This window comes from Amphibalanus amphitrite, unplaced genomic scaffold (genome assembly GCF_019059575.1).
Source record: "Amphibalanus amphitrite isolate SeventyFive unplaced genomic scaffold, NRLGWU_Aamphi_draft 000373F_arrow, whole genome shotgun sequence".
Classification (NCBI taxonomy): domain Eukaryota; kingdom Metazoa; phylum Arthropoda; class Thecostraca; order Balanomorpha; family Balanidae; genus Amphibalanus; species Amphibalanus amphitrite.
In genome coordinates, this window is record NW_024881867.1 from 574,502 (window position 1) to 600,005 (window position 25,504).

Here is a 25,504-nt window from a genome sequence, read left to right on the forward strand (position 1 = left end):
ATTTTTCCGAACTTCGAAAAAACCGGAATATATGTGATAGTCCCTGTCCACTTCTATATACATACCAAATTTCAGATCGCTATCTCGTTTTTTGGCCAAGTTATAGCGAAAAAACTGTTCAAAAATGATGACGTCAAATTTTTGAACTCAATTTTTAGCGATTCTAGACCACGTACGGCAAAACAAAGACCACCATTGAACTCCCCGTGACGAGCTGCATCGATTCGATACGCATTTTATGCAAAAATATTAACTTTGAAATTTGACCTAATTTGACCTGACCTTGATCTGACCTTGACCTGACCTTGACCTGACCTTGACCAAAACGTGACGTAATCTGGCCCCAAAGGCTGCCTGACACACATAATCGCATTTGGCATGTAAAATGGACCATAAAACATGTATCACACGACACTTTCATATTGTGACCTCCCAGTGACCTGACCTCTGTGACCTGACCTGGTATCAGTGACCTCAAATAGCAAAATATGTGTTTGAAGCACATTTCCCAATCGATGATTTTCAATGAAATGCATTTTACTCGATTTTACAACGCATTTCTTGAAATGCCTGTAAACGGTGAAAATTGGACCTTTGACCTGACCTGTGACGTCATCGGTTTGACCTAGGTCAATAAAATTGGGTCACAAGGTAGTTCCTTGATAGAGCTATCCGACACCGTTTTCCGCTTGTCGCTAGGCTGCGTGGTTCTCGAGATCTTATGGGGGGGCCAAAATGCCCCCCCCCCCCAACAGGGCGCGTTGCTCGGCAGAGCCCAACGGGGCGGGGGTTAATTTAACCGTGGCTGCTATTCGTATTATCCCAGTTTGTGATTGCGAGATAATTTTGTTTGTAGTTATGTTCTGGTTCATAATGGGAAAATTAAATTATTTTGAAACCGCTATATTCTTTTCTGACTAATTCTTTCCACATCATTGCTACATAGAATATAGATCATACCGCAGTGCATGCGTGCAATGCGGACCTGCGGAGCGAGCGGCAGCAGCTGTAGCGAGGCAGATCAGTTTATCAGTTGTGGCATACGCAGCCTCTCGTAACCAAGTGCAGCGCTGTTAACACTGACTCGCGGTGACAGAAGAGCATATTCAGTTGCATGTCTAAGGCACCAGTGTTAATGGAACTGCGTTACTCACGGTTTTTATGCATTCAACTGTTGGAATCCTCAAGTGCATTTGCCTGGGAAGATCATAGACAAAAAGATTAGGGAAGCTGAAAGGAATAAAAGATCGTTAAACAAATTTGGAAGTAGCCAGGGGAGTGCTACTCTGAGAGGAACACCAGACCCACTTGTCAGAGCGTTGACTTTTACTTAGGTACTAGCCCTGACCATATTCCGTCTGCCTCCGCCTTTTACACAGCTGGCTGCCCTCCAATCTGCGCTGCCGGCATTTGTGCTATTGCTTTTTTACCTCCCTATTCTTTTACCTGTCGGGCCGGCATCCCGAACCGCCTTACATAATATATATGTGCGCCATTTCACCTGGAGTATCGGCTTCGATTAGGTTTTCAGTTCTTATTCCATTTGCTTAATGATGCTACTACCCCAGATAAATAAACACCGAACAGGTCGATGCTCATTACCATTATATTTTGATTTGAGTAGGTAGTGGCTGCAATTCCATTTGCAATGCGCGTTGCTTTTGCTTATCTGGGTAGCGAATCATGAAGTTTATATATGAATGCACGGAATGAGCTGCCCTTTTTATGTTCCTGACCCAAAGTGACAACAGCCATAAATACTAAGGATCACCGTAATAAATGTCTAATTCTGAATCAGTGTCAGGCTGTTTATCCTTTCTGAGCCAATAAGACGGCGACCAGCACGTATACCCGTGTAGGAGCAGCGGTAACGACACGACGCGGCGCGGCCGTGTTGACCGGGAACCAATAGACTGTTTGGCGAGAAACTGTCATTATCCCCCGTCTGCAAATAGTCCCGTCCCGGAGGTCTGTGCTGTCCTCACCTCGTCCCGCTCGGTGCGGCCCGTACGGCCCTCCAGGTATTTAGTGGTTGGTTGCCAACATCACAATAACCGGTCTGCATTAATGAATACGTCTAATGGCTGTTGAAAACGATTGCCGAAGTGTGTGCACGAACCCTCTTCTCATTTCTATTGAGTCATTTTACAGGAGTGTCTCTGTCATTCAAAGTTATTACACCAAAAGCACATAGGCTAACCAACCACTCTTTTGCTGGAGGGCCGTACCTACTGTCGTCGCCGCGCGTCGTCCCGCACGGTATCGACTGCGGGCCGGGCCGGCCGGCCTTAATGAGATGCCCGATGGTGTTATGCATTGTCCGCTGGCCGCAGCCGCGCCGCATATGCCGTCGGCGCGCCGCCGTATCGGTCAGCTATATTGGTGCCGCCGGCGGCCCCTCCGCCGCCCGCGCGCACTGACTGGACACCCGCCTGGGGGCGGACCGTGTAGGGAGCGGGACAGCGCGCTGGATTAAATACGGGAAGCGGGCCAGCGCGCTGGTGCTCGATTTATCAAACGGTTGCAATTGTACTGTGATTCGTTAGATTTTGAGAATCAGAAATAATGGTTTGATTTTCAGTAAAAGGTGATAATTTACACGGTTCGATCTATTCAAATCAAGTATAACACCACATCGCCCAAACCTACTGAATTTAAGCTAAATAGTTTTAAGCATATTTTCTTTTCGAGCGCAAACGAAATTGCTAGCGAGCCTGATTTATTAGCAGGCCATCTATCAAAACCACTTACGATGCAAATGTATGCGACGTGCCCCCAAATGAGTGTCCTCTGTTATCGCATGCAATAACAGGCTAACCACGAATAGCCGCCTTTGCATGGCAATGAGTGTGTGCTACTATAAATTTCATTATTTTCGTCATGGATTCCATGCACATTGACACTCCATATATCATCACCTTTACCAGCGGGTCTCGAGAGGCGCAACGCCAGTCCGTGTGAGCACCTCTCATGGGGCAGGGGTTGGATGTGCGGATAATGTCTTGTCCGCTATGCCATAGACATAGACAATGCTCTAATGTTATGGTTTTGGTGGGTTTCAATAGCCTGTGCTGTTAGCCGTTTAAAAGCCGCTTTTTTCTGAGCGAAATAATCACGATCGGAGAGGAAAGCTGGTGTGGTGCTTCCCCTGCCCTGGCCTGGCACTCAGCAGTCATACCCAGTCCACATATAAACTGGTATGCTTTCCGATATCCTTACTCCTTAGTCCTTACATGCTGGGTAAGGGCTGACTATTTAAAGGAGACAATTTATAGAAAGAATTGTATGATGAAGCGCCTCGAATACCACGAGCGCGCCTTCACAAAGCCGGAACTTCTTGAGCTATTACTGCGCTATTCCGGTGTAGAGAACATCGCCGGCATGCCAGCAGTTATGAGGTGCTCGACCTGGTTGCGTCAGCCAGCTCAATCCCGATGGTCTTGGGCTCATATAACAGTGCTCGCTCATGTTCTTCCATCATGTGCCCAGACGAGGCAAACGTATATCCCGGGAAATCATTCTTCGACCACAGAGTTATTGATTTCTTCACATGGTTTTCAAAATCCTGAAATATTGGGAGAAGAACGGGAGTTAAATGCGCCCAACTTGGCGTGTATCGTCACAACTTCTGGATTACACTAATGGCTTAAGTGCGTACTGCGTAGGGGCGAACCAGGGGGGGGGGGAGAACTGCTTCAGCTGGGCCGCCACGGCCGGTCTCAGTGCCACAGTATGTCACCCCCGTTTCAGCGTGTCACCGCGTCTGTCCGGCCGTTCTTTTGCCGATGGGGCTGCGTGCGCCGGCCGCGCTGCCATGCTCTGCATTAGTCCCGACCCGCCCGGTGGAACGGTGCTTATCTACGACAGGGCCGGGAAATGGCCCGCCCATAAACGGCATCCAAGCACCGTATTATGGTGGACAGAAAGGCCGTCGCCGGCCGCCACCGGGGTCGGAAAATGGACCGGCCGGGTGGGCGGCGTCCGACTGATCAATACCAGTCCCAAATGCGGGCTGGTGATTTACCAACGGCCAGCGCACAGCTTACCGGGATTACGCAGCCGCCGGCTAAGTCCATGGGATTCAGCTATATTGGCCTTGAAGCTTTATTTGTGCCTGCTGCTCTTTCAACGGCGGATAAACTTGTCGAGATTTGGTGGTATGTCATGGTTCTTGCTCTTGTTCTATACGTACGGCTCTCTTCTCTCAGCCCTCCGCTCTGCCTCTGTCGTATCTGCTCCGCGCTCTCTGCTCGGCTCGTTCGGCTCTCCTTTTGACCGATGGGCTCGGCTCGCTGTCAGTACCGTGCTCGAAGCCCGTTTCTGGGCCGGGCGGCGGCTTCATAACCACCTCACACGTCACTCCAGACTCGAGAGACGAGGCCAGCCCACCGCGCAGGGGACGTGGCCAGCCTAACTTCGCCAGGCGGCTGGCGACGACGGGCTGTCTGCGTCACCCGGTCGAGTCAATGGCTGACCGACCTCGGCTCAGTAGCATGAAAGGAGCATGTGCCACTTTTGATCGGTGTCCTTTTGAAATTGCGCGAGATAGATCTCATGCAGTCTAGCTGAATGCAATTATTTTGTTTGTTTTGTTATCTTTCACAAGAATTGCGGAGTTTTCGGATTCGAGTATATTTTATGGATATAACCGGCCCATATTAGGCTGTCATAATTTGCTTGAAAGTTCGTCTGGTAGTGTGCTCTAGCTAAGTGGTCAACTCTTGTGTCGTGCTTGTTTAGACCCTTTCACGCTATTTTGAACATACAATTGGTCTGAAACCGGCTTGCAGCTTAAATACCTGGAAATATCACGCATCATCTCTTTAATATCCTACCTAGTGGCTGCTCCCTTGTCCAGTATCTATTCGGCGCTGGCCATTGCCGCCGCTTTGCGCGCGGCGGCAATATCCACCGTCTCGTCCACCGTGGTTGGGCGCCTCTGAAAGCAGCGTCACCGCCCGCTATCTGTCACCTCGGGCCCAATTACACGGCGCATGGCCTGCTCGGTAGGCGGCGGCACGGCCAGAGGCCAGTCGCCGCCCGCGGCCACTGTTTGATCAATACGCTCTCCAGGTAAATCACTCAATCAGCACCTGCTGATCTGGCCAGTACGCCTCCTCCGGCCGAGGGTGGGCGGAGATACACGCGGGAATTGAAGGAGCGAGCCGCTGGAAGGTGGAGAGCGACTGAAGCGAGTTTAGTGGCCCCCAGTGAGTCTGAAGTACGTTCGATCTGCGAACAGTGGCGGACTGCTTCGGGATCGCGCTGAACAAGCTCCTTGGAGTGGGCAGCTGGCTGGCAGGATTGACACAGGACCGGTCGTGTAAGCGCTCCCGTGTGACATGCTCGGCTGCAGTGTGGGCCGAACCCGCCCCGCCCAGCTCTGGTCGCCATCTGTCGCTGCATCTGACGTCCGGACCCAGCCGGCCATCTCAGAGCTCCGACACGTCACGACGCTAAGTTTGGTACGGCTCGGCGGTCCCGGCGGTAACATGACCAGCTGCTCATCGTCAGTACCTGATGAGCGGACCGGAGCCGCGCGGGCGGGGGCGGCCGACCTCCGCTCGCCTCCGGTTACGGCCGGCGATATTGATTGCAGCGCGGACAGCGCGTGGCTCACCCGACCCGACCCGACCGGCCGGCGGCCCCGCCTGCTGTTGGCCGGTCTGTTGTGTCCCCGGCGCCGCTGTTGCCCCGGCGACGGACCGGTGCCGCCGCGCCCCGGTCAGCTGCAGTGGCCGGTGGCGGGCGCCGCTCCTGTACCGGCAGTCCCTGCCGCTGCTGCTCCTGCCTCAGCAGTCCCTGCTGTCGGTGTGGGTGGCAGGCTGGAGGAGAGAGAGGCTGATCGGCGCTGGCTCTGACCATGCCGCCGCCGCCAGGTGTCCTTTCCGCGACTGCTACCGCCGGGGATATTGGTGAGGCCTGCGAGTGACACCCTGGGTGGTTGGGGCTGCTCGGAGGGGGGGGGGGGGTGACACCCACCAGGTCACTGGCCTCGGTTCTGGAGACCTGAAAGGAGGACGATTTTAACAGCCGAGTGTCGGCTCTGGACCGGAAGAACAAACGAACTTTGTTGGTTCAGGCTTCCCCGCTCCAGTGGGCGTTTGCACAGTTCTTAATGGGATAATGCCGCCAAGTTTTTGCAGTGGTCATAAGTTCAGGGTAGTTAATGGGAATGGGATCCAGTCTGTATACTTTGTGGCCCTTCAGCAGTTCCCTGTTTTTTTTTCTTATCGTCTTGTTTGGTTATCATGGGTGTTCTTTAATTTGATTTTTTTACGGGGATGTGCATTGTGTTTCGAACCACGGATGCAAGTTAGTTTGAACTTCTGTTGAGTCATTCCTCTCGCGTGGTTAGACAACACTACCGTACCTGGACGCCAGGAAGGCGGATTTTTACATCTCTAAACAGTGGTGATCCGCCCACCGTGACACCTGCATTGTGCCATTTGGGACCATCTGCGGTACCTGGAGCACCTTTTACAGCTCTCTCGCTTCTGCACGGCCCGGACGACAAATATGCCGTCTCCGTATCTATTTCCATCCGGGAGGCACGGTGCCCGATGAAAGACGATGTTGACGTCTTGCTCGTGGCTCTCGCTGCAGCGTCTTATTACATGCAATTTATGTTCATCTTCCATTTCGTCTGGCTGGTCTTGAATTTTCTCTTTTGCGACAATATGATTAAACTGTCTGGAGTGCCTTTCATTAGGGTCCCGTATCAAAAAGCTTCTCGGGATGGCTGTCTGGGCGGGACAAACAATGCTCTTGCCCAGGGGCGTCGCCACGGCTCCCCAACTTGTACGGACACATTATGTCGGTTGTCTCATTCGTCAGAAGTGTTAACCCCATAAACAATACTGTTATCTCACTACAGTGTACCAAACGTTATGCGTTTTGCATGGTGTATTCAACGAGAGATCAAATTTGAATTTGAATAGCCTAAATCAAATTTGAATCATGAATGGGACACTTTTAACGTAACGAGTAAATTGTCTTATCGAAATGCAGTAGAATGAGGAAATGCTTGCGCAGGTAGATAAGCACTCCTGTTTATCTCGTATAATAGGGTACAGGATGTGTTCTGGCATCCCAATCCGGAATACCTGAGAATCAAACATATCTTTTTGCAGACACATCCTACGTCTACATAACCTCCTACATCCACATATCGCAAATATGCAAGCGCTCCTTGAACCATGGACCCATCAAAAAGAAAAGGAAAAATTTCTATTTCCTGATGACTGGGTGTTTTAAATGGCTTCAGGCCCTTACATACAGCGTTAGCTCCTGCGAGTCTTTGTTGGCCTCTGAGGGCCCTCCCTGGCTAGTGGCTACCGAGGGGCGGGCCTATATAAACCTTTGAAGACCGCTACACAGATATCTCGAGCTTCCAGGCGACCTTTAGGAGCCCACGCCGACTTTTAGGGGTCCAACGCAGCTGAGCTCTCTAACTCCCATGCAGTTCTTGATGCCCCATTACAGCTCACGGGAGCCCAAACCTGCCTCGAAAGGACCCATTCATTGCTTATGAGTGCCTAGCCTTGCATGCGCCTCTGAGGGCCTCAGTCCGGCCTCTAAAGGTCCCTAGTAGAATTTTGAGGGCCCCACCTGACTCTGAGAGCCTGTGTCGACCTCTGAGGGCTCCAGGACATGCCTTGGAGAATGTCGGGCCAGCGATCGCTGAGATCAATCATCAGTCAGTTGACAGTTCTAACTCGAAGTTTCAAACTTTGTGCTCATCATGAACAACAGCACGAACAACATTTTCACTAACGTTAGTAGCACTTTCGGTTTTTTCTTCATTCTTTCCGATTACGGTTTCCCCGTATTAAAATATCGCTCCACGTCGCTTGGGCCCGCTCGATGGGAAACACTTGCGTTCTCCAAATAATGATACCTATACTTGTTTCTGATTAGCGTGAATGTGACATTGTTACCGAGGTCCTTACTCACTCACACTGCTCGTAAGTCCGCACAGTCTGTATTTAACCACCGCCGCACACCGAATGCCCCGCCGCGCCGAGCACAGCCGGCCAGCCGGCCGACTCCGCCAATGCCCCGCGGCCGCGGTCGGGTCGCACGGGCGAGCCCAGCGCGGACAAACTAGAGGGCCTCAACGCACCGCAGGGGCGGCTCCGGTCCGGGCTTATCTAGCGAAGCCGCGCGACGCGGTGTTTAATAGCGCTGTACAACAACATTTGTGGGACCCACATTAGAGCGATATTTGATCTCTTCACATGGCCATATTGAAGGACATAGTCTTCTTTCTCACAGGCCCTTGTATTCCTGAGTCCTTGCCTATCTGAGCTCTGTCCTTCCCTGTGTAGGTGTCCTTCCTGCGCTCTGTTCCATGTACCCCGCGCTGTCCCCTGTCCTGTTGTCCATGGCAAAGGCGTGCTCTGTCTCGTACTTTATACCTACCGTCATTTCATGTGCCCAGTGTTTTACATGTCTGCATCTGCTCTATCCTGTGCATTATCTTGCCTGTGCCTGGTTTTGTCTGCTTCCTGTCCTGCATATGCCATGTCCTATATCCCCTGCATATCTCCTACCCTACTCCACCATCCCTACCTGATCTTTGTCCTGTCCTTCGCCCTGTCGATTCCCGTGCCCCGCCCGACCCAGCGCCTTCTCTGTCTGATGCCCCAGCTAGGTAGTCCCTTCCCATTCGTCAATGCCCTTGCATGTCGTGCACTTCTTTTCCTGACGAGTGAGCGGTCCATGATCTTCAAAACCATCCTTATATGCCCTTCATTCTCCTTTCTCCCTAGCAACCCCGGCAGTAGCGGCGGAACACCTTCAATTAAAGGGGGGCACTGCCGACTTTTGGTCCCATTCTTTCCATGCAACGTCCATAGGGCTAATGTTAAAATGCCAAAATCAAAGGGGGGCACGGTGCCCCGGTGCCCTCCCCGTTCCGCCGCCTATGAACCCCGGCCTGTCTTCGATTTTTACATCCCTGCCCTTTACCCTTACCTTACTCTGTTCAGTTCGGTTCGACCCGGTCTAGTCAGTTGCAGTCTGCTGACTTTGCCCTTCCGTATTTCTTGCTGCTCAACAAGGAGAGTGTCAGGGCTAGGGGGAGGTCCCCTGCCAACTGCTCCGCAGTGTTAGGCGAATTCTTTTAAGCTTGTGTGATCATCTGGAATCGATCGGCACCTAATCTACAAATGCATTTGAAAGAGAACAAGTCATTGAGCTGGTAGATGTGCATCGAAATAAATGTGATAAAGACTGCTTCCTTCCTTGTCAAAACTAAAACATCCTGAATACTTTCAAGAAAAATAGCAATATTGATAATGCTTTTACGGCATTTGTAATTTGAATATGATGCAAAAAGCTCACTTTCGGTCGTCGAAACTTGTACGGACATTCCGTACAAGTTTTGGGACCTTCCAAAACTTGTACGGACACTGTCCGTAGTGTCCGTAGTGGTGGCGACGCCCATGCTCTTGCCTGCCTGTGATAAATGTTCGCTTTAGATTGAGGTAATGCGATTTAAATTTTACTTCGCGTGTGGTGGTGATGTAAAACTACTTACATATATATATTTTTTCCTGCTACTGCTTAACATGAAAACGAGTAGTGGCGATCGGCATAGTGTCTGGATTCTGGAATGTGACGCACTGTGAAAAACCTTTATACGAAGTCATTTGGTACTGTACCGCGACATTATTACCGTTGGCCGCTGACGCTTGCGAGACAACAGATTACACTACTTACACTCAATATTGGCTTAATGGCTTCTGACCCTACCCTTTTCGGGTGCCGATAGGCTTTGACCTGAATCTGTCCCTGTACTGGCGAAATCGAGCCTTTTCCATCGCGTCATTATGGCTCAGATTGGCTTAATTTTGTGCATTATCGGCCATAAAGTTGATGTTTCTGCCGTCCATTTATGATATCCGGTAATTTCGCTTAATCAACCCAATTCAAAATAGCCCCTTATTATTTATTGGCCGCAGCATCGTGAAATTTGATTTTATAGCCCTCATAATACGGACGCATCGGCCGGAACTGGCGTTGTATATTACTGCAATGCACACTGTCTTTTTTTGGACCTCCTCGGCCATCGCTGAATGCTTCTCTTGATTCTGGCCTGTGTCTGACCTGGTCTGACCTGTGTCCCTGCCCTGGCAGGTGTCCGTATTTGGGCCAACATGTCGCGGCATGGCTGATCTGCTCAGCTACGGAGAGGAAGACATCAGCCGCCTGTTCCCCAAGTGCCGCGGCCAGCTGTCGCCCGGAGGCCATGTGAGCAGCCGCGACCTGATCGACCTCAGCGAACCGCCCGCCGACGCATCCGCGCCCGGCGCCGCACTCTTCCCCGGACCCGCGCCCGGAGCCGGAGCCGCCGCCGGAGTCATGGACGAGGTGGTGCGCCGGGGCTCGTGCGAGCCGCCCGGTGACGCCGACTCCGACTCGAGCTCCGGCCGGCCGAGCGCGGCGCGCGACTCGCGCATCGAGCTGGCCGGCGGTCGAGAGCTGTTCTGCCAGAGCCGCAGCCGGCCCGGCAAGCGGCGGCCGCAGCCGGGCGCGCGCGCCGAGCGCCGACTGCCGGCCGAGCCGCCGCCGCCGCCGGCCGAGGCCACCAACTCGCTGCACCTGGCCATCCTCGGCTTCCAGCCCATCCGCGAGACGACGCTGGGCGGCTCGGTCGGCATGGCCGGCGACGGGTTCGACGTGGGCGACACGCCGGTGGACGGCCGCGCCGGCATCGGCGAGGTGAGCTGCGCGCCGCCGGCGCCCGCCGTGCCCTCCGTGGCCGTCACCCGGCAGACCAACGGCCGCGCCGCGCCGGAGGAGGCGCCGCGCCCGCCCGACACCCAGCGGCTGATCGGCTCCGTGCCGATCGCCGACTACGAGGGCTCGCCGCGCCGGTACGGACCCAAGCCGGCGGTGGTGCGGCCCGCCGGCCGGCCCGGCTTCCCGCAGCGCGTGTGGCAGGAGTCGCCGGCGCCGCCGCGCGAGCCGGCCCAGGAGCCGCGCTGGCCCGACAGACAGGTGGTGGAGCAGGCCGAGCCGACCGGACAGTACTTTTGGCCGGCCGAGGTGCGCGAAATGACTCAGAGTGCGCCGGTGCCCGGTGACTTTTCGTTGGCCGATCTGGCGCCGCCGCTGGCGGAGCTCGCCTCTGGGGACTCTGTGCCAGTGCCGCCGGCCGCCGCGCCCGTCACGCCGGTCTCGGTGGCGGCGGCGCCGACCGCGGTGCTATCGGGTGTCGCGGCGGCGCCGGACCGGCCTGCCGAGCTGGCGGCGCGGCCGGCCGTCGCCCAGTCGGGCTCTGAGTGTGCCGGGACCAGTGCGGAGCGGAGCAGTGTGGAGCGGGCGCCGCCGGCCGCCGCCGAGCCCAGCCGGAACTTCACGCTGTCGCCGGAGACGACCGAGTGTGACTCCGGCGAGGTGGAGTCTGAGCTGTCCGAGGGCAGCCTGCCGTCCAGCGGCCGGCTCTGCCCGGCCATGCCGGTGCTGGAGGACGGCCTGTCGGACGGCGAGAGGACTGACGGGGAGGAGGACGCTCCCCCGCCGCCGGCCCCGCCGCCGGTGATGGCGCCGGCGGACGCTACTGCGGCGCTGATCCGGCACCACCTGAGCCAGCTGGAGGGGGAGCGGAGACAGCCGGCAGCTCCTCCTCCGCTGCCGCCGGGAGTGACGCCCGAGGAGGGCCGCGTGGCGAACAACATCACCCCGACCCGCCACAGGGAGGTGGAGTCGTATCTCAGCCAGCAGCAGCAGCAGCGGCTGATGCACCAGGAGCAGCAGCAACTCCAGCTGCAGCTGCAGCAGCAACAGGAGCAGCTGCAGCACCAGCATCAGCAGCAGCTTCAGCTACAGCAGCAACAGGAGCAGCAGCAGCAACAGAAACTACTCCAGGAACACCTACAAAAGCAGCAGCAATATCACATCCAGCAGCAGCAGTTGAAACATCAGCAGCTACAGCAACAGCAGTACCAACTTCAGCAGCAGCAGCTGCAACAGCAGCAAATGCAACAGCAGCAAATGCAACTGCACCAGCCGCCGCCTCCGCCGCCGGCGGTGCCGCAGCCACCACCGCAGCCGCCGCCCCAGCAGCAGCACTTCAGGACGCGATACGGCAACGGGGACTTGGATCTGCGCTCACTGGATCCTTTGGGTACGTACCACAATGCACTGCCTTTTATAGCGTTTGGTTGCACTTGTTGTTACCAATTTCAGCGTTTCTATTACAACTACCCAGCTGACAATCAGTGGTGGCCGTTTTGCAGTGTTCGTAATCATTGATTCAACTGTTTGCTTTTATGATAGACAATCTACCTGTCGCGCTGATTCTGAGTGGCGCTGAAAACTGGTTTCGAATGCATCACTAACGACCATCACTCCTTGAATTTATTCTGCAGTCATCCTTACAGCAGTTGGGTCTACTTTGTTCTTCTATTGTCTGGACCACCTGCCAAATCAGGCGTGTAGTCTGTTGCTCCGCTCGGAATTTCGATCAGTGCTGTGTGGAGCCGGCGGTCCGTTCCCGTATTCGACTGGCTGTCAGCGGCTGAGCGGCCGGCCGGAGCCGTCCTTTGATCGGCGGACCGGCGTGCCGCCGGGGTGTGTGCGCTGCGGCTGGCTCGACTGGTGATGGGCCGGCGGCGGCGTCAGAGGCAGTTTACTCAGCCGCCGCCGCCTCTGCCGCCGATTGGAGGTGCCCGGGGGCCGCAGTGCCGCTGCTGCTGCTGCTGGCAGGCCCGGTTCGGCGTGCGGATGGCGGGCTTGCGCAGGGTAACGCGGTGTGCTGTTGGGATGTTGTGGCTTTCTGCTTACTGGTTACGCCGGGCTTTTACAGATACAGATACAGATACAGATAGTTTATTCGGATCCTCCATAAGATGGATTTTCTGGTACCCACGTCAGTTACATAATATGCAAAAGTACACCACAATGCTGCAATAAAACAGTTAAAATAGATCATACCTATTACATCATAAAATGTCGACTCCGTACGCTACCAATGTATCACATGAAACTGAGTCACATGTGGCTATTCCAAGTGCTAGCTGCACGGTAGAAAAAGCCACGTCGGGCAAACGCTGTCCGGACCTTGGGCAGGTGAAGCTGACCACCCGCCGTCGCCCGGGTGCACCGGGCCGACACATCAGACCGGCGGACGACCCGCTCACGCAGCAGCTCCGACGCTGCCGGAGCAGTGATCAGGTGGCGCATGGCAGCAATATCACGCTCGACAATCAGTTCGTCAACACTGGACCACCCCAGTTCGCGACGTATAGGCGTGACATGATCGCGACGGTTGAGACCAGCAACAATGCGAACACCAAAGTTTATGACTTTTTGGATGCGCCTTTTCTGGGATGAATTACAGTTGGCCCAGACGGCAATGCAATACTGTAGATGTGGGAAGACGAGAGCTTCTACTAAAAGCCGTTTGGTACATTTCGGCAGTTTCTGACGCGCTCTTGCTAAACCCACTAAGACACAGTAGCAGCGACGAACGATAGACGAGACGTGGTCCTCCCATGACAAGTACGAGTCGATGACGACACCAAGCACCTTGACGGAATGAGATGGCGAAATCACATCATCACCGAAGTTGATCGACAGATCCATGTCTACGTTTTGACGTCTGGACCTCAGTAATATAAACTCAGTTTTAGATGGGTTGATTTTAAGACGATTTTGAGTGAACCATTTTAGGGCCACGGAAAGAGATCGTTCAATGCGATTTTTCAAAGCCTGAATGTTCGAAGAATAATCTGAATCAAGGAACTGCGAGTCGTCAGCGTACATAACTAGCTTTCCAAATGGTATATGCTGGGGCAGGTCGTTTGTTAGCAGCAAAAATAAGACAGGGCCCAAAATGGACCCCTGTATTACGCCGTGCGTCACAGGCTGCACATCGGTCCCTCCACGCACGATCTGGGTACGGTCACACAGCCACGCAGAAAACCATTCCGGACAAATACCGTACCACCCCAGCTTGTCCAGGAGGCGGCCATGCTCAACGCTGTCAAAAGCTTTGGAGGTGTCCGCGGTGACGAGTGACGTCACCATCCCTTTGTCTATCTGATCGGTTGCGAACGTGACAGCGTCAAGCAGGGCCGCCTCAGTGGACAAGCCGGGTCGAAAACCATACTGTTGTGGACATAGAATATGATGATCTGACAGGTAAGACATCAATTGAGTGCATACAACTCTTTCACAAAGTTTGGCCACAGTAGGGAGAACAGATATTGGGCGGTAATTGTTCGGATCGCCAATATCACCCTTTTTATGCAGTGCGGTTATAGTGGCAGATTTCCATTGCATGGGCAGGTCGCAGCTGACAATAGAACAGTTTACAAGCTTGAGCAGCTGGGGACCGATCACAGGGAAAGTGAGCCGTAACATGTGGACGGTGATGCCGTCTTCACCGCTCGCTCGCGATGCTCCCATCCGTTGCAGTGCTGCTGAGATCTCGGGAAGCGTGACGGGGTGGGGCTTGAACGAGCCACTGCACACGCGAGGCGGGCGCGGTGACAGCATCTCTCCCACGTCCATGTTGGTCATGGCGTCAGCAACATTTGGTCCGACCGATGCAAAAAATCGGTTTTGGCGGTCCGCCCACTCTGGATCCCGTGTTGCCACTCCCGCCGCCACCGACTTGCTTGAGGACACCAGGAAACGGCGAATGTCCTTCCAGGTCTTTGACCGAGAGTTCCGGAAAGACGTCTCGTAGAAAGAGGAACACGCACGGTTTATTGTCATCTTAACAGCGTTTCTGCGCACACGGTACTCTTCCCTGGTCTCCTCACACGGGGTGCAGTCTCTGTCGGCACGGGCCAGATCACGGGCCGCCATCGCCTCCTTCACAGCCTCATCCTCCATCCATGGGCTCGGCCTTTTGATGTTTAAGATAGGATTTAATGGAGGCTTGATGCATTTGAAAGGTCATAATGACATCAGTCTGACGCGATAGCGAGCTACGACTTTCGAATCGCTTTCATCGAAGAAATTAGGAGCATTACTTACTCTTCACCACGTCCTTCTCATATCCATTTCGCATTGCCTCTCCTCTATTCTCTGTTACATCCCATCCTTTCTAACCTCTCCCCTCTGACATCACCGTCTCTCCCTGCGCCGTCTGGTGTCTCCGTTTCCCACTTCCCCGCCTCTCCGTCTCGTGTCGCCTCTCCCGTCTCGCGCCGCTCGGTCCCGGCTCCCGACAGGCCGTCTGTCGGCCGTTATCAGTCCGACTCGGTCCCCGGAGACCCGCGAGGCGCCGGGCCGCGCCGCTCCACGCCACCGCCGCGCCGGTTATGGCCCAGTAATGATGCCGCCGCCGCTGCCGCCTTCAGTTTGGGATGCTGCGGGCTGAGTGACGGTTCTGTTATGCCGTCTCCGCCGCCGCCGTCGCCGCCCTATGTGCTCAGTGGTGTTCGAAGTCGACTTTATTCCGGGGGGTCTTCGGGAGATGATGTCTCGGAGACGGTCTGGAGCGGATGGTATTCTTGAGACGTATTCAGGAGTGGAGACCGCGTGCTCGCTTTATTGTGGGGTCGGAACTAGTCCACATTTGTGTCCGAAAAGATAGGATAGACGACGTCTGTGGTTGAAGGGTAATTCGCTACACATAGTGGTTAAGTGGCTTTCTTTGAATTCTGCAAAAGATTGAGCCGATTGATTGTGTGGGTCTTTGTTGTGGAACGATGGTTTTGTCAGATGATCCTGCTTATTGGAAATTGTTTGCGAGGCGTCGGTTTGTTCGACGCATGACTACACTCTACAAAGGCTATTGGGCTGGTGCTACTGCGACCATAGCGGGAAGTTGGCTATCCAGTATCGATAGGCTATTTGCTTTCCTTGCTCTATGTGCCTACTTGTCACCCGATAGTGGGCCGTTTTACGTCGGTGGACTTTATCCGCTGGTCGCCCTCCATTGCGTTTGTCCATGTGTTTTGTCCTGATTCACCAGCACCGTCCGCAGCGTTGGATCAGTTCATATCGCCTGGTTTTATGAGCGAACTCGCGATAGCTGACCTAGCAGCGACCTACGACAACCTGTTGCTGATTGACTCCGAATTCAGTTCACGCTCTACTTATCCACCATCACCAAATGCTGCGTCACAAGCATTGCCGTTGGTCCACCCAGGGCGTTCAACTTTTGTCATCAACAGCATGCGTCGCCGCGTGCGTGTCTGCAACAGCACAGGAAACCGACACGCAATCGCTCGGCGAGGTGCGTGACCGATCTCACAAGTTGCCGGCCGTGTGTTGCATGAGCTACCGGCACGCGGGCTGCCCGAGACGCGCTCAGACGGCCGGAGACCGCGCTCGGACGACCGGAGCCGGAGCCGCGCCGACCCGGGACAGTGGCGTGCTCCGGCGTGCTTAGGCCGTGCTCTGGGTGTGTGAAGAGACAGGGATTCTCTGGCAGACGTAGGAGGGGATTGATTCCGTCCAGACATGCACTAGCAGGCGGCGGTTCGGTAAAGAGAAGTACCAGTACTAGAACCATATAATAGAATAGAATCATAGAATAGGACCAGTACTATCCGGTGGCATATCTTATGCCCCCAAATAAGGTGACTGTCTGACACGTTGGAACTGCACGCAATTTATAAAAAAAGTTTTCTACTTAAAACGTCCCGTCTGTGTCCGTGCGATGGCTCTGTGTTCCGGTCGATGGGCTACCGAATTACTTTCCCTTGGTGCAGTACTCAAATTTCGGCCGGAATGGTTACGATGACCTGCCGCCTGACGGTGACAGACTCTTCGGTATATGTAGAAACATCTGAATGGTGTTATTGGACGAGGTCAGGCTAGCACGCCAGTGTGGTGGGACGTATCTCATCAGCAATGCCAATTCAGATCCATTCAGTCTGAAGGGGAGATCATGTCGAGCCATAGATATCGTGGTTTGGGATCTGTTCATCTGATTTCGTGATTGCTCCATTCGACCGATGTGGCACTCTCTTCCGGCTCGCTTTCAGTCGCGGTGGCTCGTTCGTTGGCCGTGTGAAACTGTGCAGTTGTCATGCTATTGAGCCAATTGGTGAAGCGAGTCCCCGCGGCCCAGTCTAAGCGGCCACTGCATGACAAATACCACCAGTCTCGTAAAATGCTGTGGAGGCCATAGCTCTATGAATTTATGCAGTCAAACGAGAAGCATCGCATTTTATGGGCGGGATTCACCCGGACCGGTTATAAATTGGTTGAGCTGTTTTGTTCCAGACAGGTTCATGAGTCAGTAATCGTGCTGCCTTTTCTGTTGTGAGGGTCTCCGTCGGTCAGACGGGTTACGGCATACTCCAGGAACTGCACTTGCCCTTGCCGATCCATTCCGTCAATCAGGGCCAATCCCAGCGTCTCAGCACTCCCGCTGTATCTCGCCGACTCCTGGCCCCTGTCAGAGTTTGAGCGGCCCGTGGGCGGCGGTTCTGCGCTGCTCTTGACACGAGCAGTGGGCGGTGACCGTCCCTTTGACCAACTGCTCTGTCGCACCGAACTGGTCGCGGCAACTTTGGACAGAGATGGCCCGCTTCCGTTCGGAATGGCCCCGTTTCCGCCGGAACGTGGTCTCTGGCCGGCCGGCGCCGCCGCACTGTAGGCCGGCAGCCCGAAAAAGCGCTAGAAATTCCCCCAAACTGACTGTCCGCAATATGAACAAAATAGGTATCACTAGGGTGACCCGCGTGCTCCGCAACGCGAAAAGGGATATTTTCGATCGGCGGGTGTTCGGTTGTTCTTGTGTCGGTTGGGTTATCTATCCATTTCGGTCGATTGTTTTTTGATGGCTAAACGTTTTGGTTTGGAAAAAAATATCCATCGGATCGAGGTGCCCGTGTCTGATAAGCATGCTTTCCACTTCAGAATCTGTCAAATGTGCTTTATAATTGAGGTGCGTAGTTTTAAGACAAATGAAAGGCGTAGATAATTTTCGCTAAAAATCGTTTTGCAGAGGTTTGAAACATTTATATTTTTAAGAATACTGTTGCTTGTCATGCAAACGTGATGATTGGATCTTGGAGAGAATTGAATGCTCTTTCTAATGATAGCATTTTCAATTGTCAAGCGTATCAGGTTAAGCAGCAAATCCCGTGTATCTTTTTAGTGGCACATTATGGACAAATACCATTTTAATTCAGCGATTTTTTCCACATTGTTTTTGATCAATTAGCTTTTCACAATTTTTCCATGAGAGACGGTACATTTTTATTGCTAATAGGCGCTGTTTCAACTCATTCCGTCTGACGATCACCTGAAATTAATATAAATTCCAAAATCCGTTTAAAATGGCACTTTTTGAAATGAAATTGCCCTCACACTTGCACGTGGCGCGTGCCACCCCTGCACCGCACACTATTCGATTGCCCGTTCGATTCTCTACACGATGCTGTTTTCCCCGTGCCGATCGGGCGCACGGTTACCGAGATATTGCACCGGGACCGGACCCGTGTCGGGCAAATTTAGCCATTTTCGCCCGTTTTTGCAAGCCGATTTATACATGTAAAGTCTATGACGCGAATTTGCACTTTTCGGGTACGCGCCACGCGCTCGCTATCGACCCGATCGAGCTGAGACCCCTCAAAGGCACGTTGTCCATCCTTGTTCTATGAGTTGCGCAAACTTCAGCGCGGTAGGTGCAACGGTGTGATCTGTAACCCGCGCTACGTAGCACCATGTCGCGACCTTCGTAATAGACAGAAACTACGCCCTCCTCAAATAGTAATATAGACAAGCGGCTGCGCCACTTGCTTTGCTGCGTGGTCATAAAATGCGGCACCAGCCAATTTGCTTTCGAATGGTGTTTGATTCATGTCGATGTGTTGTCTAGAAGCATAGATATGGACGGAAATGTGAAGAGAATTTAAAACAGAACTGTTCTGAGGGCGTTGTTGGATGAAATTTGGGTGATACGGGGTCAATACGGGTCAAAGGGGTCAGCCCTGGTCACTTTGGGTCAGGCCAGGTCACATAGGTCACCTCTCGTCCAGCTGGAATCAGCCCGGGCCACTGTTCTTTTTGCCTCCACCGCTACCCCTACCCCTACCACTACCCCTACCCCTACCACTACCCCTACCACTACCCCTACCACTACCCATACCACTACCCCTACCACTACCCCTACCCCTACCACTACATCTACCCCTACCCCTACCACTACTACTACCCATACTCCTACCCCTACCACTACCCCTACCCCTACCACTACCCCTACTACTACCCTACTACTACCCCTACCACTACCCCTACCCTACTACTACTCCTACCACTACCCCTACCCCTAACCCTACCCTACCACTACACTACCCCTACCACTACACTACCCCTACCACTACACTACCCCTACCACTACCCCTACCCCTACCCCTACCCCTACCAACACCGCTGGGTCATGTCAGGTCACAGAATAATTGGATCCAATCAGTACTAAAATACCAGACTTAAAGTGTTCCCAGCCCTGCCCCTATTCGTGCCATTCCATTACCCTTACTCGATTTTGCCGGAAATGGCGCTTTATGACAAATGTGGTGCATTGCGGCAAACGCGGCGCATTTTCACCCGGCGATTGAGCATGCATCTTGGCACCAAATTGCACCCATATCGGACCATATTTGACAAAACTGTGCAATTTGCGGCAAAAATGACGCCCTGAGATAATTGTGGCGCATTGCGGCAAACGCGGTGCAATTGTATACTCGTATCACAAACTGTTTCCATCGAACGAAAATTAACACATTTTTTCGCCACTTTTCATTCAAATTAATAACTTGCCGATCCGCCAATGCGAGGCACTCGCCACCGATCGGCATGCATTTAGCTCACAAAGTTTGTCGACCCCGGCTCTCAAAGAAGATATATGAACCGATCAAAATTTCATTGGCGTTCTTCCAGCGCCCGCCACGTGCCAACCGTGCACCCCAGCGAGCCGAAACCTAGAAAAGGCGCTGACCCACTCTGTCACCTAGAAGGCGTGCAAATTTCAACCCCCTACGTCGTACCGTCTGCCCTGAAGCCGTAACAAATTGAACCCACTACACGGCGTGGCGGACACACACACACACTCACAGACAGACGGATTCTGTTCGAATAGTAAGTTAGATTTAATCCCAAATTGATCGAAGAATACGATTCCGATGCCAGTTTTTCCCTAAGGTCAAAATTGAGGTCGTCAGTTGTCAACAAACACAAGACAATTTAGACTCCCTAGTGGCCACCACATTTACCGATTTTCATGATGATCTTTAGCGGTAGTTTATTAGCTGACCAATCGTCGTTTTGAACGAAATTTTCCTGTCAGACTATGTAGTTCAGGGCACTGTTGTTCACTGTGCCAACATCATTCTCACATATTGCATCGCTTTTCTGCAAGATAAGCTAGCTTTTTGCAAGCAGCTGCAAGACGTAATTAAAAATCATATCTAATTTTTTTAATTAGACTTTTATAAAAATGTGATTTCGAGCGGCTAAAAATGAACATTTGATACTAGCCTCTGATAACTCATCTTTCGTTCCATATTGGTGCTTTGCTGCTTTTCCCTGCTACTTTTCGAGATATGCGCCAGTAAACCACATGATGTAGGGGCAATTGTCACCTCGCCGCTCTACTGAAGGCCCGGCGCTCTTTAAAGCGCTGGGAGTTGTGAAAAACAAACGCGTATAATCTGAATAAAATATATGTCCCTGAGCTCAGAATTGATCAACGCACACAATCCTGTCAAAAATTTTGGGCTTAACTCAAAAATTCAGTCATTATTAACCCCCAAACACAAGCCAGTGATAATCAACAACAACTTGCTCTTTAGTTAGACTTTTTGAGAAATGTTATTTTGAGCCGCTAAAAATGACCATACCATACAAACCACTAATCATCTTTCTGTCATACCCTACTCGCAATTTTTGCTAATGCCTGCTACTCTTCGAGGTCACGTGACCTCACCATTAAAAGTAAATGGGGAAATAAGGAAACTGTTGTTTTTGCGCATGGAATGATCTCAAACTATCTCAACCACACGTAATCGTGATTCCATGCACTCCTTGCAAGATCCGATGCTTTACTTTTGCATTTTTGACCTTCCGAGACGTCATTTATGACGTCACTACGGTCATAGGAGTTTCTCGTCAATAACTCATGATCAAATTGAGCCAGCGACTCAGGAAGGCCACCAATGGACTCGGAAAGACCTCCCGAATCGAATGATATGCAATACGACTTCCTTCGATTAAGTTCGTGGCCTGATGGGCTCTGACCTGACCTTGACTCGAGGTCAACACCTTAAATTGACCTCACCCGGACAAAAAGTATACCATTCGACGCGCCTGAGCCAGGCGAACACGATGGTGCCAAAATCGCTGCTCTGCGGTCATTTTTTGCGAAATTATTTACCAAAAACCAAACCCTACCTTGGGCTTTTTGACTTCACCTCAGAGGTTACCGGTTGACCTGGGACCTTAAAATCGGGTATCAATCGTTCCGTCTTGAAACGGCGCACACGCTTGTTTTTTCCGCGAGGCTCTAGCTCCATTAGGGGCGAAACGGCGAAAAGGGGTCGTACCAACCCTCCCCCTCGGCCGGCCGAGGGGTGGGAGGTCCGACAATAGGTCCGGCGAGGGTTAAGCAGCCCCACTTCGTTTTTAGCATGTTTGCTTGTCACTGAGATCAACAACTCAGTCACAGATAATTTCTAGCACTTTTCCGGGCCCCCGGCCCAGTGTGCGCCGGTGCGCGGAATTGTTTGCTCTGCTGTTCCGTGGAATAACGCCGGGAGGGATGTTTTCTGGTAGGCCAGTAATTTGCAAACTTAGTTATTCTGCTCCATAAGCTATGTGCATTGCTTGTCGACGCTCTGCCAAAGATAGGTTGCAGGGGCGGGTCTCACGGCGTATTGTTCGCTACTTTGAAAAGCGCGAAGGAAGTTGTAATAGTTCGCATGTGTTCGAGCACATAAGTGTTGCATAAAACTTATGCTAGAAGAAATAACTTTGTTTTTATAGCGGAACCTCGTTTCTTGATTGTTTTGCTGGTCTTTAAAGATATTTGATATAGTTCGTTTTTCTTAAGTTTGCCCCTCACTGTAAACGTCTTTTTGAACACAGCACGAGAATTGCTAGCTGAATTACTGAGAAAACTGGTTGGCGCACATTGTATTGTAGATATGAATAATATTCTCAAAATAAGCTTTGAACACCGACGATTTAACGTTATGTTAAGCGCCGTGCAATTTACTTATTAGTTCAGACATAATTCCTGAGAAGTCGTCTATCCCTGTGGGGCTGTAGGTATTGGCAAATACGAGATACGAGTCTGTGAAATAGTAAATAAATTTGATCAAATTGATCGTCTGTCAAATCTGGTCAAATCAATGTGCGCCAACCAGTTTTCTAAGTAATTCAGCTAGCAATTCTCGTGCTGTGTTCAAAAAGACGTTTACAGTGAGGGGCAAACTTAAGAAAAACGAACTATAATCATTTACACCTTGTATTCCATCTCATTGATGTGATGAACTTCGTTATATCGACACTTTCAATAATTATATTGCATCTTTGTCATAGCATTTGCTTGTGTGTTCTGTTTTCATCACTCCTTGCTCTGTTTAAGACTTGTCGTGCCCTCTCTCCGGCAGGCACCTCCACGCCGCCGCCTCCCCCTCCGCCGGCGCCCGGCTCACCACCTCCACCGCCACCTCCGCCGCCATCCTCTGGCTCGGGCCGCTCGCCGACGCCGCCTGGCGGCCACCAGGGGGCGGGCCGGCACCGGGGTCCGGCCAGCCCGCCGCCCTCCGACACGGTGCAGGCGGCCATCCAGGACATCCGACAGGCTATCCGGCGGACCCGCACCCTGCCGCAGCGCAGCTCGCCGCCCGAGGAGGACGGCGGCCGGCCGGCGCGGCCCGTCTGGGTTCCCAGGTACGGCAGAGGGACAGGGGCAGCGCGGGGTGTGTGAGAAGGACAGGGGGTCAGCGGCCGGCCGGCCCGGCCCATGTGGGTCCCCAGGTACGGAGAGGGGTGTCAGGGGGGACGGGGACAGCGCAGGGTGTGTGGGAGAGACAGTGGACGGCGGCCGGCTGGCGCGGCCCGTCTGGGTTCCCAGGTACGGAGAGAGACAGGGGGACAGCGCAGGGTGTGTGGGAGGACAGGGGACGGTGGCCGGCCGGTGCGGCCCGTCTGGGTACCCAGGTAAGGAGAGGGGTGTGTGGGAGGGACAGGGGGTCAGCGCGGGGTGTGTGGAAGAGACAGTGGACGGCGGCCGGCCGGCTAGTGCGTCCCTTCTGGGTCCCCAGGTGCTGGAGAGGGACATGGGGACAGCGGCTGGCCAAGGAAAGGGACAGGGGGCCCCTCTGGGTCCCCAGGGACGGCGGGGTCCGGCGCTCCAGAACAGACACAGCGTGGGGTTTGTGTGGGGTGGACGGGAGTGGAGGTGACAGGAATGGCAGGGCGGCGGTCTGGGAGGAATGGGGGAATATGTAGGTGGCGCGGGCATCGCCACGTGTGGCGGAAAGTGGTGTCTGAGGTGTCTGGCCAGAAGTTAGCGGCTGCTGATCAATGATTGATGTTTGGTAAGTGTGTTGGCGGTGGCTAATTTGTGCCTGATCGTGACACCGAATAGGAAACACGGCTTGCTGGTGCCCAATATTGAAGGTGATTTGAATTGACGCACTATGTACTTATTTGAAGGGATGTAATGTACTTGCTGGACCATCGAACCCGATAAAACACGAGCAAACATAATAATGAAAGAACTGACTATTGGTCCTGCGACTTTTCCAAGCGATCTTGCATAATATTCTATGAACATGTGGCTCCTCAGTCTTCATGGTGGGGATTTGTGATCAGTTGCTCACCTTCTATTGAATTGGGACATTTATGAGGACGAATTGTTGCTGGGAATATTACTAGTTCTTGTTGGTGCCTTGCGTCATGTATAACATTCGGTTTCAGGCGAATTTTGCGGGAGGGCAGAATACATCAAGACGTGCTCTTAGCTGCTTATTGCCATGAACAAGATGTATTACTTATTTCCAAACATTTCTATATCGCTGTCGGACAAAATGCTAGTAGAGCCCAGGCTGATATATAGCTCCGTTACACTGTCCAACCTCCCTCCTCCCTAGACGTTCCTGCTGTGAACCGGCTGCCTCAAATACCCGCCGACCATGATCAATGGGCGCCAGTTGCCGGCTCCCGGCGGCGGCAGCCGGATGTGTGTGACGGCTGCTGACGGCCGGAGCCCGGCCCGAGCCGGCCGCTTTTATTGACGCGCGCCGCCGGCGGGCATCGATTGGCTTTTGCTCACTAAATGATGGCCGTCTTAGCGCACTAACGATAGTGTCAGGCGGCGGTATTGGATGTATTATGTGACATGTATCGGAAGCCTGAGAGACGGCCGCGGCCAAATGGTCTCGCGACACGAAATGGAGATGGCAGCTACGGCCATTGGTCTTCGAGGCGGTGACAGTGAAACGCAGATGGCAGGGCCGTAGTCTGCTATGTGCGTCATTCGACCTTCGGCGGTCTGCTCATTGCTCAATGCTCATGCACTTCGGTAGCTCAGCACACGTGCCCGAAGTCGAACATATCACGTCATTTGTAAATTGAATCTTTTTTTTTGTGAAATTAGAGTTTTAGCGTCACATTTCTATTCAAACCATTTGATTCCGCTCAGTATGCCGCTCAATGCCACGCTGTCTCTTTTCTACCCGATTTCTGTGTTTGCTGTGTTTTGCACTCCGTCCTTATTGCATCTCACCGTTTCCACTCTGGAGTCTCCAGGTTCCCTGCCATGCCGTCTCCCTCCACCCGTCTGACGCGACTCTCCCTCTCTCTTCAGACGGACGTCCGGCTACCAGAAGGTGTCGACAGATTGCGACGACCCGGCGGCCGGCACCCGACACGACATCGGTGAGTGGCGGCTCGGTCACTGACCGTGTTCACTCAGTCCGGGTCAAGCAGTCCAGTCAGTCTCACTCAGTCCGGTCAGTCCGGGACTAGTCAGGTCACCCCCACTTGGTACGAGCAGTTCGGTCCAGTCTGACCCGTCTGTAATCAGTCTGGTCAATCCTGCGGTCCGGAAACACTGGGGTCAGCTCTGGAGTCTTGGGACAGCCTGGTCAGTCGTGAGGCCGAGTACAGTCCGGCTGCACTGGTAAACAGCCCGACTGCTTTCTGAGGACAGTCACGTAGGGTAATCCGCACTCGATGAAACGGAGGAAGAGCTGCGGAGGTTGCCCGCCTCGTGAGCAACAACAGCCCTCTGTCTATAATTTGATACAGTCTGGCTTCTTTGTAGTTCCACCTTTGCAAGGTCACCAGCGCTCAGTATTTTAAGTGATAGATGTCCTTCTGATCTCTGGTTTAGTCGCCGCGCTGACTATCATGAGCCCCGGAAGCCTCATAACCTCAGTCATCTTCATCATCATTTGATTCATCCGCCTTGGCTTAAAGATTAATCCGATGGCTTTTAACCTCGTCTTTTGCGATGGCGGCTCAGTATAAATTCATGTCACTCGGTCGCAGCTGGGTTACAAGTCCTTGATCA

General features: G+C 53.1%; 1 protein-coding gene across 1 annotated transcript in view; it reads left to right on the forward strand.

Moving 5' to 3' along the window:
- The window catches only part of LOC122389805 (histone-lysine N-methyltransferase 2D-like), a 47,758-nt gene extending 22,868 nt beyond the window's left edge, over nucleotides 1–24,890 (forward strand). Inside the window, exons 2-4 of the mRNA XM_043382209.1 lie at nucleotides 10,144–12,136; nucleotides 22,593–22,875; nucleotides 24,797–24,890. Of these exons, the coding sequence (XP_043238144.1) occupies nucleotides 10,174–12,136; nucleotides 22,593–22,875; nucleotides 24,797–24,890 (2,340 nt within the window). The 5' untranslated portion in view covers nucleotides 10,144–10,173. The remainder of the gene's footprint in view (nucleotides 1–10,143; nucleotides 12,137–22,592; nucleotides 22,876–24,796) is intronic.
- Nucleotides 24,891–25,504: the final 614 nt, after the last annotated feature.